The sequence below is a fragment of the Ranitomeya imitator genome, chromosome 2 (assembly GCF_032444005.1).
Source record: "Ranitomeya imitator isolate aRanImi1 chromosome 2, aRanImi1.pri, whole genome shotgun sequence".
Taxonomy (NCBI): Eukaryota; Metazoa; Chordata; class Amphibia; order Anura; family Dendrobatidae; genus Ranitomeya; species Ranitomeya imitator.
In genome coordinates this window covers 160,600,151-160,614,443 of record NC_091283.1, presented here as the reverse complement: position 1 = coordinate 160,614,443, position 14,293 = coordinate 160,600,151, and the positions used below count along the sequence as shown (strand labels likewise).

General features: G+C 43.0%; 1 protein-coding gene across 1 annotated transcript; it reads right to left on the bottom strand.

The window, feature by feature from the left end:
- Positions 1–5,503: 5,503 nt before the first annotated feature.
- Positions 5,504–13,800, bottom strand: AMBP (alpha-1-microglobulin/bikunin precursor). Its single transcript, XM_069755523.1, has 10 exons — positions 13,392–13,800; positions 13,078–13,220; positions 12,804–12,880; positions 12,616–12,729; positions 12,326–12,427; positions 10,008–10,045; positions 7,814–7,889; positions 7,012–7,179; positions 6,589–6,762; positions 5,504–6,477 (listed from the first exon to the last, which is right to left on the bottom strand). The coding sequence occupies exons 1-10, from the start codon at positions 13,497–13,499 to the stop codon at positions 6,446–6,448; spliced, it is 1,032 nt and encodes a 343-aa protein (XP_069611624.1). The 5' UTR covers positions 13,500–13,800; the 3' UTR covers positions 5,504–6,445.
- Positions 13,801–14,293: the final 493 nt, after the last annotated feature.

Sequence of the window (14,293 nt, the reverse complement as noted above, 5' to 3'; positions counted from 1 at the left end):
ATAATGACCACGGACAAGATAAAGATCCCCAATTCACATCAGGACTACAAGATACCAGGTACTTTCAGCTGCGACACTTCTAATGTGGTGTACCTAATTATTTGTACTAAATGTCAAACTGGGGGTCTGTATGTGGGGGAGACAGGGCAGAAACTGAGAACAAGAATGAATTCTCACCACCACACAATAAGAGAGAAAAGAATGGATTTACCTGTGGCAATACATTTTTGTCTCCCAAATCATAATATTATGGACATGAAATTACTTGTGTTAAAAGGTAGCTTCAAATCTCAGAGAGACAGAAGAGTCTGGGAATACAAACTGATGACGACCTTTGACAGTCTCACTGCAGAAATGAATGTGTCGCACGGATTTATGTCTTTTTACATCAACTAAGGAACTTGCCCCTCAGACTATGAGGGGTCATCACAACAGAACCAGACCCCAATCAGAGGACAATAAAACATTCCTTATCTAAGAGGTGGCCCAATATTTATGGACATAGCTGTTTATCACTCATGGTAATTCTGCTTCATGTCACCTGTCTTATCCATGGTTTTTCCTTTTTTTTTATAGTGCTTTGGCACAAAGCACTATATTGTAATCCGATCGTAGTTAACTTCTTATTCTTCTTATTATTAGGCTTTTTCCCGCAATTAATGCGGCCCGAACCGCTGCACTCACAGACTCCCGTGAGGCGTCATTTCGAAGCCAGCGTTCCTGAGAGGTGTGCTAAGTATTTTTCGTGTCGATCGGATTTGTAGTTTTGGCGCAATTTGCGTTTGAATTTTTTTTTCCCCTCATTGGAATGAATTGTCTCAATGTATTTCAATAGGGAAATTTTTCCATAGGGTATAATCTGATTTCTGAGGCAATTTCAAAATAACTGCCACCTGGCTGATTAGCTCATTGATATGCGCAGTCAGACCCAGTTACTATGCCAACGCCTACGAACTCTACATGACCCCACCAGGACACAGGTTTTGTCAGATAATATCAGCTCTTAAAGTGACCCGCCCGCCAAATTGGCACCTGAGGTGCCCCGCCCACCAAATCGGACCCCGAGTGGCCCCGCACACCAAATCGGCCCCCAAGTGGCCCCGCCCACCAAATCGGCCCCAGAGTGGCCCCGCCCACCAAATCGGCCCCTCCCACCAAATCGGCCCCCGAGTGGCCCCACCCACCAAATCAGCCCCCGAGTGGCCCCACCCACCAAATCGTCAAGAGTCATCCCGTCCCTGCAGCTGAAAAACACCCCCATAGCATGATACTGCCACCACCATGTTTCACTGTTGGGATTGTATTAGGTAGGTGATGAGCAGTGCCTGGTTTTCTCCACACATACCGCTTAGAATTATCACCAAAAAGGTCTATCTTCATCTCATCAGACCAGAGAATCTTATTTCTCATAGTCTGGGAGTCCTTCATGTGCTTTTTAGCAAACTCTTTGCAGGCTTTCATATGTCTTGCACTGAGGAGAGGCTTCCGTCAGGCCACTCTGCCCTAATGGCCCGACTGGTGAAGGGCTGCTGTGATAGTTGACTTTATGGAACTTTTTCCCATCTCCCTACTGCATCTCTGGAGCTCAGCCACAGTGATCTTGGGGTTCTTCCTCTCTCACCAAGGCTCTTCTCCCACGATTGCTCAGTTTGGCTGGACGGCCAGGTCTAGGAAGACTTCTGGTGGTCCCAAACTTCTTCCATTTAAGGATTATGGAGGCCACTGTGCTCTTAAGAACTTTGAGTATTGCAGAAATTCTGTTGTAACCTTGGCCAGATCTGTGCCTTGCCACAATTCTGTCTCTGAGCTCCTTGGCCAGTTCCTTTAACCTCATGATTCTCATTTAGTCTGACATGCACTGTGAGCTGTGAGGTCTTATATAGACAGGTGTGCGTCTTTCCAAATCAAGTCCTATCAGTTTAATTGAACACAGCTGGACTCCACTGAAGGAGTAGAACCATCTCAAGGAGGATCACAAGGAAATGGATAGCATGTAACTTAAATATGAGTGTCTGAGCAAAGGGTCTGAATACTTATGACCATGTGATATTTCATTTTTCATTTTTTCATCATTACAAAAATGTAATTTCTGTTTTTCTTTTCAGTCAAGATGGGGTGCAGAGTGTGCATGAATGAGAAAAAAATGAACTTTTTTGAATGTACCAAATGGCTGCAATGAAACAAAGAGTGAACATTTTAAAGGGGTCTGAATACTTTCTGTACCCAGTATATATACATGAATCATTAGGGAACCCTAAACACTAACAGTGGTCCAGTGGTTTGACACATTGCACTGTACCTGATCCTTCAGTCATACCTTGTACATACTGTCTCATTACCTCACAATTGAGAGCTGCACTCCTTATTCTGCTGGTGCAGTCACTGTGTACATACATTACATTTCTGATCCTGTACTGATCCTGAGTTACATCCTGTATTATACCCCAGAGCTGCACTCACTATTCTGCTGGTGCAGTCACTGTGTACATTCATTATATTACTGATCCTGTACTGATCCTGAGTTACATCCTGTATTATACCCCAGAACTGCACTCACTATTCTGTTGGTGCAGTCACTGTGTACATTCATTATATTACTGATCCTGAGTTACATCCTGAATTATACTTCAGAGCTGCCCTCACTATTCTGCTGGTGCAGTCACTGTGTACATACATTACATTACTGATCCTGTACTTATCCTGTGTTACATCCTGTATTATACTCCAGAGCTGCACTCACTATTCTGCTGTACATACATTACATTACTGATCCTGAGTTACATGCTGTATTATACTCCAGAGCTGCACTCACTATTCTGCTGGTGCAGTCACTGTGTACATGCATTACATTACTGATCCTGTACTGATCCTGAGTTACATCCTGTATTATACCCCAGAGCTGCACTCACTATTCTGCTGGTGCAGTCACTGTGTACATTCATTATATTACTGATCCTGTACTGATCCTGAGTTACATCCTGTATTATACCCCAGAACTGCACTCACTATTCTGCTGGTGCAGTCACTGTGTACATACATTACATTACTGATCCTGTACTTATCCTGTGTTACATCCTGTATTATACTCCAGAGCTGCACTCACTATTCTGCTGTACATACATTACATTACTGATCCTGAGTTACATGCTGTATTATACTCCAGAGCTGCACTCACTATTCTGCTGGTGCAGTCACTGTGTACATGCATTACATTACTGATCCTGTACTGATCCTGAGTTACATCCTGTATTATACCCCAGAGCTGCACTCACTATTCTGCTGGTGCAGTCACTGTGTACATTCATTATATTACTGATCGTGTACATTCATTATATTACTGATCCTGTACTGATCCTGAGTTACATCCTGTATTATACCCCAGAACTGCACTCACTATTCTGCTGGTGCAGTCACTGTGTACATTCATTATATTACTGATCCTGTACTGATCCTGAGTTACATCCTGTATTATACCCCAGAGCTGCACTCACTATTCTGCTGGTGCAGTCACTGTGTACATTCATTATATTACTGATCCTGTACTTATCCTGTTACATCCTGTATTATACTCCAGAGCTGCACTCACTATTCTGCTGTACATACATTACATTACTGATCCTGAGTTACATGCTGTATTATACTCCAGAGCTGCACTCACTATTCTGCTGGTGCAGTCACTGTGTACATGCATTACATTACTGATCCTGTACTGATCCTGAGTTACATCCTGTATTATACCCCAGAGCTGCACTCACTATTCTGCTGGTGCAGTCACTGTGTACATTCATTATATTACTGATCCTGTACTGATCCTGAGTTACATCCTGTATTATACCCCAGAACTGCACTCACTATTCTGCTGGTGCAGTCACTGTGTACATACATTACATTACTGATCCTGTACTTATCCTGTGTTACATCCTGTATTATACTCCAGAGCTGCACTCACTATTCTGCTGTACATACATTACATTACTGATCCTGAGTTACATGCTGTATTATACTCCAGAGCTGCACTCACTATTCTGCTGGTGCAGTCACTGTGTACATGCATTACATTACTGATCCTGTACTGATCCTGAGTTACATCCTGTATTATACCCCAGAGCTGCACTCACTATTCTGCTGGTGCAGTCACTGTGTACATTCATTATATTACTGATCCTGTACTGATCCTGAGTTACATCCTGTATTATACCCCAGAACTGCACTCACTATTCTGCTGGTGCAGTCACTGTGTACATTCATTATATTACTGATCCTGTACTGATCCTGAGTTACATCCTGTATTATACCCCAGAGCTGCACTCACTATTCTGCTGGTGCAGTCACTGTGTACATTCATTATATTACTGATCCTGTACTTATCCTGTTACATCCTGTATTATACTCCAGAGCTGCACTCACTATTCTGCTGTACATACATTACATTACTGATCCTGAGTTACATGCTGTATTATACTCCAGAGCTGCACTCACTATTCTGCTGGTGCAGTCACTGTGTACATACATTACATTACTGATCCTGTACAGATCCCAATGACCGAACGTTTGTTAACCCCAACAGTGCTGGATATAATTGTACTTCCGTGCTGCGCTCAGCATCTCTGGCAGCGCATGTGAAGTATAGTCATAGGGACTTATGTCATGTAAGAGATGACGAGGTACCTTCCAAGTAAACACACACACACACACACACACACACACACACACACACACACACACACACACACACACACACACACACACACACACACACACACACACCCTTCTGTCATGGCTTCTTATAGCAACAAGTCATTTTGCCTTCCTGGTAGGGATGGGGTTAAAGGCACAGCCCTACCGCACTATTCTGTCCTCTCCCCCTTTTTACCAACTTTTCAAAGGCTTCATTCACCTTGTGCAGCCACACAGAAAATGCAGGGATGGATTGATGCCTGTATAGAGTAGGCCCAGCTTGGATGGAGGAGGTGGGGGGGGTATTTGATTTAGTCATCTCCCCTCCCCCAGTAGGCATTTTAGAGAGCTTTATAACTCCGGATAAAGAGCTGAGGTTTGGACCATTGACATTGTAGCCAAGGACCCACTATTGGAGGTGGCTAACCAGTGAATGCAATTGTATGTGCGGCTGTTATTTTGCAGTTAATGACCAATTCGGAGACCAGGGGTCTATAGGCATTTAGAGTAGCAGGTCAGTGACCGGCAAACTGAAGGGTTAATGCCAATATGGAGGTATATTAAGAGGGGTTTGTTAAAGGAGTTTGTTTGCGCTCATAATTGAAAAAGCAGGGATTTTCAGTAGCACATGGCATTTCTGGAGCTAAGTGTGCTGAGCTTGTGGGGGGCAGTGATGATGGTGCGGTCAGCGCTCGGAGTATAATGCTAGATTGTGTTCCCATGATGAGCTTATGGTGAGTTTTTGATGTTGCAGAATTTCTGCACCTATAATTTAAATGACGTTATTTGCGTTTTTTTTTAACATGCTTTTTTATTGTGTTTTTTTGTGATGCTGCAGGGTTTGTCTCCGTATGTCATTCTTTATTGATATACATAGGTGCGGATTTCATGCGTTTTTTTATCTGTGGATTTTCCGTATCTAATGTAAGTCTATGGCAAAAATCTACATATAACTCAGCATTCCCACAAGACATGGCATTTGACAAACACACCACAGGTCAGTTTATGACGCCCATATAAGAAGCACAGAAGGCATGAGATTTCTGGAAATCCCATCCACTTTGCTGGAAAACGCGACAAAAGCTCATCATGGGAACATAGCCTCAATGAAATGGTGGGGCAGGTGGACCTGAAAGCTCAAGGGTTAACCACCCCCAGGGCAGACTATTTCAGGAATGTACAGTGGTTGAAGCTGTTAAAAGGCGACTGAAATGATATCTGACAAATAAATGTGTGTGTATTCAGATGGCAATAATATTAACTGGAAAGAGAATATGAATAATCAAGTCCATTTAGATTTTCACACCAGCAGGACTCGCTTAGATATTTACTTATTTATTAGCAGACAGAAAATATTAATTATATTGTAAAGAAAAAAGTTTGGAAAAAGTTTTCAGGAAGTTGGAAAGTTATGATGGCTAACCTGATCGTTTGTCCTTTGCTGCCATCTGGTGGCCATAGTTTAGTATTACAACACTGTCAAAGGGATTCAGACTGGACAGGCCCAGTATGGAGTTGGATGAGTTTAATAAAGTAAAGACATTTGCCACTTTCTTCTTCCCATTCAACAATTTTTATAACACTTCCTGAGCAATAAAAAAAAATATATTTTGTCTGTAACGCTGAAGACTTTATAGACAATTATCTTAAAGTTATAACAGAGGATGTGCAGATCTCGCTGCCTCCTTCTCCAATTAGATCATATTTATTCATAGCTATCTGTAGCTTAACCCAGTTACATCGAATGATACAATAGTAGAAGCTCCCCTCAATTGCCGATGTCTAGAAATTCTTCTTCATCTGAAAGGTAGAAATACAAAGAAAAATAGATTTTGAGCTCAGCCCTGGCGTGTCATGGGTGAATGTCAGTAATTGATGGTTTAGGAGATCCATCTTCTCCCCCATACTTACCATTTGTAGGTACCCCACAGTACTCCTTGCACTCTTTCTCCGTGTAGAAGTGATTACCGTTTCCTTGACAGCCGCCATATTCGAAGGTCACGCACTTTCCTTCAGTGGCATCGAATGCCCAGCGGGACTGAACACCTCGGCAAGGGCCTTTGACGATTGGTAAGCGGCAGGCAGCTAGAAGAAAGAAGACCAGTGGATGTAAGGGGAAATATCCCCTCTGGTGGGACCATTACTGCATTTGGGGGCATTTTGTGGGGTTGAACAAGATGTCACTGGAGCTCCCTAGCTCAGCTCAATCCGGATTGTAAGGGAAGGAGGGCATTGCTGTTAGTGGCAGGCCACATAGGACAGAACTCCCTGCTTCATGGTGGACTACAATATTTATATGCCCGTCAATCATGGTATCCCCCATAAAATGCTCACCTTCTGTTCTGCAGGTCTGGAGGCAATAGCGCTCCGTATCAAAGTTGTTGAGATTTCCAAGGCAACCGCCATATTGGAAAATCTCACAGGCCATGGAAGAAGAGTTGTAGAAATGGCGCTTTACGGATCCCAGACATGGACCAGCAGCCGGGGCCAAATGGCAGGAGCCTGGGGGGGACGAGAACAGGTTTATCTGGGCACATCGTATAGAAAAGATGCTCAGGACTGAGCTGCAAAAGTAGCCCTGATTTGTCATATAGTTTATTCTTGTTTGCAGTCATTGAATGGAAACATTCTAAAATCCGAGACTGAAGGCCGGTCACCGAGCTGGAGATTGTTACAATGTATCGGAGTCTACAGATAATTATATTTCTGCGGTGCTTAGCAAAGAAATACAATGTAACAGAACATCAGCTGCATGATAAATAGAGACCAGCTAAAATATTTGCAGGACTCTGGTCCAGTCTCCTCTGTGGTAGCCGGGTCAGGGCACTGCGAGCCTCCTCGTTGGGCATCCTGGGCGCCCTGTAATCGCATGACGCCCCCAGGATGTCAGATGAGGAGCTCGCCCTGCGCTGGCTGCCACAGAGGATCAAAGTGGAATAATGAGACTTATTGATGATTTCTAATGAGAATTTTCACAGTATCTGTGTAACCAGACGTCGTCTTCTGGATGTTCACAACGATTCTTTCACTGGTAGCAAGCATGATTTTGAAAAATGTCAAATAATTGCAAAACTAAGACTATTATGAAGGTAATGGAGTAAAAGCTTAATATCTCTGATGATGGGGTTACGCTCACCTGCCCTGTTATTTATAAATGGGGTGTCCGCTCCAGAGCCCTCCTCCTCCTCAGCAACCACTGCTCTCTGGGATCTCTGAAAATTAAAATCCAGGTCAGTGATAACCATAGCAGCGGTCCCAAGTGTCGGGCATTGTAACATGCAAGCATTTATGGAAAGCCATAAACTACAGGTCCTTCTCAAAAAATTAGCATATAGTGTTAAATTTCATTATTTACCATAATGTAATGATTACAATTAAACTTTCATATATTATAGATTCATTATCCACCAACTGAAATTTGTCAGGTCTTTTATTGTTTTAATACTGATGATTTTGGCATACAACTCCTGATAACCCAAAAAACCTGTCTCAATAAATTAGCATATTTCACCCATCCAATCAAATAAAAGTGTTTTTTAATAACAAACAAAAAAACCATCAAATAATAATGTTCAGTTATGCACTCAATACTTGGTCGGGAATCCTTTGGCAGAAATGACTGCTTCAATGCGGCGTGGCATGGAGGCAATCAGCCTGTGACACTGCTGAGATGTTATGGAGGCCCAGGATGCTTCAATAGCGGCCTTAAGCTCATCCAGAGTGTTGGGTCTTGCGTCTCTCAACTTTCTCTTCACAATATCCCACAGATTCTCTATGGGGTTCAGGTCAGGAGAGTTGGCAGGCCAATTGAGCACAGTAATACCATGGTCAGTAAACCATTTACCAGTGGTTTTGACACTGTGAGCAGGTGCCAGGTCGTGCTGAAATATGAAATCTTCATCTCCATAAAGCATTTCAGCCGATGGAAGCATGAAGTGCTCCAAAATCTCCTGATAGCTAGCTGCATTGACCCTGCCCTTGATGAAACACAGTGGACCAACACCAGCAGCTGACATGGCACCCCACACCATCACTGACTGTGGGTACTTGACACTGGACTTCAGGCATTTTGGCATTTCCTTCTCCCCAGTCTTCCTCCAGACTCTGGCACCTTGATTTCCGAATGACATGCAAAATTTGCTTTCATCAGAAAAAAGTACTTGGGACCACTTAGCAACAGTCCAGTGCTGCTTCTCTGTAGCCCAGGTCAGGCGCCTCTGCCGCTGTTTATGGTTCAAAAGTGGCTTTACCTGGGGAATGCGGCACCTGTAGCCCATTTCCTGCACACGCCTGTGCGCGGTGGCTCTGGATGTTTCCACACCAGACTCAGTCCACTGCTTCCTCAGGTTCCCCAAGGTCTGGAATCGGTCCTTCTCCACAATCTTCCTCAGGGTCCGGTCTCCTCTTCTCATTGTACAGCGTTTTCTGCCACATTGTTTCCTTCCAACAGACTTACCATTGAGGTGCCTTGATACAGCACTCTGGGAACAGCCTATTTGTTGAGAAATTTCTTTCTGGGTCTTACCCTCCTGCTTGAGGGTGTCAATGATGGCCTTCTTGACATCTGTCAGCTCGCTAGTCTTACCCATGATGGGGGTTTTGAGTAATGAACCAGGCAGGGAGTTTATAAAAGCCTCAGGTATCTTTTGCATGTGTTTAGAGTTAATTAGTTGATTCAGAAGATTAGGGTAATAGGTCGTTTAGAGAACCTTTTCTTGATATGCTAATTTATTGAGACAGGTTTTTTGGGTTATCAGGAGTTGTATGCCAAAATCATCAGTATTAAAACAATAAAAGACCTGACAAATTTCAGTTGGTGGATAATGAATCTATAATATATGAAAGTTTAATTGTAATCATTACATTATGGTAAATAATGAAATTTAACACTATATGCTAATTTTTTGAGAAGGACCTGTATTGGAACCTATAGATGGTTAATAGAACGGTGGTTAGAGGTCAGCCGCCCCAGAAATGTCCTTCTGGCCTGGAGCTGAACAGGAATCTTGTTGATGAAATGCTGCCGGAGCAATAACACTAAGGAGGCAGTGCCATTCAAGATCTCTGCTTGCTGAAAGTGAATGGAAAAATGGCTTGTTTTCATCTCGATCGGGGATATGGATGTCCCCATCACTCTGCCGGGAGGATGGTTGCAGCTCTGCATTGTGTATGCAGGACGTAATCAGGATGGGTTTTCAGTATCTGGATGTGAACATGAATGTTCGCATTCACTGACAGCAAGCAGAAAGAAGTCTGATAATCTGTAAATCTTTGTCATCGTTACCTTAGTTTTGCTATAACAGGCCATGATTTCTTGTAAAGGCTCTTACCCTGCGCGTCACCTCGATATCCCCTGGGGTACATTCACCTGTTCAAGGAGACAAAATAAGTATTTAATATTTTTTCCCCTCTTTACCGTCTCCATCCATCTGCCATGTTGGGGGAAAAAAAATATCTCCATTAATTTTTTTGAGTATCTGGTAATTAGTCTGTCTCTAATTGAGCAGAGGGAAAATAAACTCCAAGCGAATGTGGCGCTAATCACTTTAGGATACTTGAATACATCCACCCCCAGTGAAAAACTTTTTTGGTACCTGATGAAGGCTGCACTGTAAAAATAGCACCCGAAACGCGTTGTTTTGTATTTTAAAAATATTTATAAAATATTTTTTTTTCCTTTTTTTTTGTTTCGAGAAAATAAATGAACTTTAATTAACATTCTTTCACTGGAAGTGGATGTATTCAAGAAATCCTAAGGTGATTAGCGCCACGTTCGCTTGGAGTTTACTTCACCTGTGAATTCACCACCTATGTGGATCCGAAGCAGGATCAGCACATAGTTCTCCAAAGTGAGCTGCACGCATTATTGGATTATACAAGACACGGAGAAGAGTTGCCTAAAGAACTGAATCCTTGAGAATCTCAACGTGCATTTCTTACCGATTGAAGGTGAGCATAACCACAACTAAAAGATTTTTTTACTGTTGGTAAATACGTATTACGCTCAGAGGAAGCGCCGCACTTGTCTTTTTTTTCCCTTTCCCTAAACCAGGGTATGTCTAATTGAGCAGAGGGGTCCCCCTGCTGGTGCATTCTGGTATAGCCCACCATTCTGGCACTGAAAGTTCTGAAGCCTCTTAACTCCCCTGATTATTACTTGTATAACCCTGACTCCCCCTGTTTGCTAATATTGTGAAATATGGGAGGGGGGGCTCTGAGCAGGGTCCAAAAATTAATTTAGGGCATAGCATATGCCGAGACGAATCGCCCTCTTCTCATGAGCCTGAATAATAACTGGAATGTATTGCTTTCTATTATCAGCCATTTCAGGCTGGGTAGATGCTTTACTGTAGAGCAGATGACTTCTGTCGCTCTCGGTTATCAGTCAGGATACGTCGTCATATAAAAGCCTAGATCACATCTTTGCAGTGCTAAGAACCGCCAGAGACCCAATCACACGGCTACACTTTAGGGCTAGCGCTTCCTTAAATTTCAAGTGCTTTTACAGATTTTAGACACTTTTTTTGCACTTTTTTTATTGCTGATTTGCATCCTAAATACAAAATGTGGCAACTTTTCAAATAGTATTCATTAAAAATGTCTTATTTTGTTACTGTAGAGACAGTGTGCCTCCACATAGCTGGCTGTCCTGCTGCTTCTGGCGTAGATCTGGCAGCACACTGGCCGTGGCCTTGTCAGCGCTATATATCTGGAGTTGTAGATCGCACAAGGAGGGAAAGACAGAGAGTGGCAGTGAGCGAATCCCAATATTCGAGGAGAGCTGATCACACATGCACATCACAGGGAGAGAGTACATCACTCTGCATGGAGAGGGTATACATTCTAACGAGCACCTACAACAAAGGAGGAGAGGGGGAAAGCGATAGACACAAGCTAATGTCTGTCAGAACTTGGGAAAATCAGTCCAGGAATGAAGCTGTGCTGATACCTGAGCATACTGCTCTGGCAAACATTTTAGAGACCACCACATCAAATCCCTGTCATGGGCAGCCCAATCTCCAGACCTGAACCCCATTGAAAACCTCAGGAATGTACGGTAATCAAGAGGAAGATGGATAGTCACAAGCCATCTAAGAAGAACTGCTTACATTTCTGCCCCAGGAGCAGTGTGAAAGACTAATGGAAAGCATGCCAAGACGCATGGAAGCTGTGACTAAAGATCATAGTTATTCCACAAAATATTGATTTCTGAACTCTTCCTGATTTAAAACATTAGTATTGTTGTTTCTAAATGATTATGAACTTGTTTTCTTTGCATTATTTGAGGTCTGAAAGCACTGATGTTTTTTTTATATTTTGACCATTTCACCTTTTCAGAAAAAAAAAATACAAAATTTATTGCTTGGAAATTCGGAGACATGTTGTCAGAAGTTTATAGAATAAAAGACCAATTTACATTTTACTCAAAAATATCCCTATAAAGAGAAAAATCAGACAAACTGACAATTTAGCAGTGGTCTCTTAATTTTTGCCAGAGCTGTATATCCAGCCTACATTAATGGAAGGGAAATCCCAAAGGAGAAAAGACTAAACTCAGGGGCGGCAGGTAAACGTATTTACAGGAGGCTCTGCTTTCCATGTGAAGGTTCCTAGACTTATGGGACAGTAATGATTGTGCGACAATTACCTTTATTCTCAAGGACGAAAATGGAATCCTCTGCAATTCCTTGCTCCACAGCAAACTGCTTGAAGTCATCGATGAGGCTCTGCCTGAGCTCTGGGGTTCGCCCTGTCCTCGGACAGAAAAGTGACTGTTATCTTCAAACATTGAGGTGATCCCAAAACCCTTGTGTGCATATAGGTGTTTTGTGTGTGATCACGACCATTACACCATGTAGTAGTTCTTCCGAAGGGCCCCTTTATATGACTGGTCGGATGTAGTTTGTGGCATCTCGCACCATCTTGCTGGGCACTCACCGTACAGTTTGACTGTCGTGGTGGTCTCCCCTCTCATTGTCTTCCTCATCAACATAGTCGCGTACTCATTGTAGTTGGTAAAAACGATGTAATTTACGACTTCGGCACCATATTCTATAGGGAGGACACAGGGCTGTTATAGCAATGGTCACAGCAGGATACATGAGGAAGTCTATAGGTAAACTTACTGTCACTGAAGTATTTAAATTTCCCTGGGACGTCGGTCTTCTGATAGGTACCGGAAATTTGTTTGCAGGTTCCACGTCTGTTAGGGAATATTAATATGTGCTTTAAGGTTGCTGTATTCTAAGTTTACCACTAGGGGGCCATAAAACGACTAAGCACTTGTAGCAATGGCAGATGGCACCAATGCAGAATCCGCACCCCCCTCCTCCATTCCCTTCTCATGGCAAATATTCAGGATCCCTTTTCGCACCTCCTAGTCACCATATTCTAATGTACCTCATCCTGGTGCTGAGAGTCTGGATATCCTCGTCCGTCTCGCCTTCACTTAGCTCCATTGTCCCCATCTCATATTTGCCCTTGTACTTCTTAAGCCATTTACACGTGGAACCGATGGCAACGTCATACCACTTACCAAAAATCTAAGAAGAGCAGAGAGAGGGGAATTCGGTTAAAAAGAAATATTGGCACATTTTTGACACGTTCACAAAGCAGTGTAATAGGTTTACCAGGACCACAGATTGGAGGCAAATGGAGGCAAATGCTGATTGTCCAGGAAACCTCAAAGTAATGAATAGTTTCTAGATTCTTACCCCATTCACATCGAAGTTCTCCTGAGTTGGGATGAAGTCTTCTGTCTGTACAGGGCTCCCGGTCACTATGGCCAGGATAACCGGCAGGAGACACAGGCAAATCTTCATGGCCACGGTCCGCTCACTGCCGCCTCTGTCCACTAATAACTGTGTAATGGGAAGAAATCACCTGGGACATGGACTCAGGGTTTCATCACAAAAGCTGACCAATGGCAAAAAAGGTCTATTGATCTGATCTTCAAACGGCGATTCCTCCCACCCTGCGGGGGCCCCAGTGGGGGCAGCAAATCAATAACATGTATCATCTATGAAAGTTAGCAAGTTTAGAAGACCCCTGAACCTAAAGTTATCTGCAGAATATAGGTCGGGATGTGAAAGGCAAGCACAGTGACACTGACACTCGAGGTACAGGATAATATATAAGTACAGGATAGTTTTAGGCGCTCCCTCAAAACACATTTGTTCAGAGCGGCCTATCACGTTCCCTAATCAAAGTAATTTTATGTTTGTGTGTGTGTAGCCCATTCACTATCTCCATCTATCCCCAACCCCCTGAAGATGGCTGGACCATCACTGTAAATACATCATTGTAAATACACACCTGTGCTTTGTATCTCCCCCATCTCACTGCAGATTGTCAGCTTTCACGAGCAGGGTTGTTTTATTTTGCTTTAATCATTATATTATTGTTAACGCTGTTACTTATGACTGTTGTGTTTGAAACTGTTTAACTGTAAAGCGCTGCGGAATATGTTGGCGCTATATAAATAAAGATTATTATTATTATAATGACGCTGACACCCGGGATACAGGATAATGACACTGACACTTGGGGTACAGGATAATGACGCTGACACTTGGGGTACAAGATAATGAAGCTGACACCCGGGATACAGGATAAT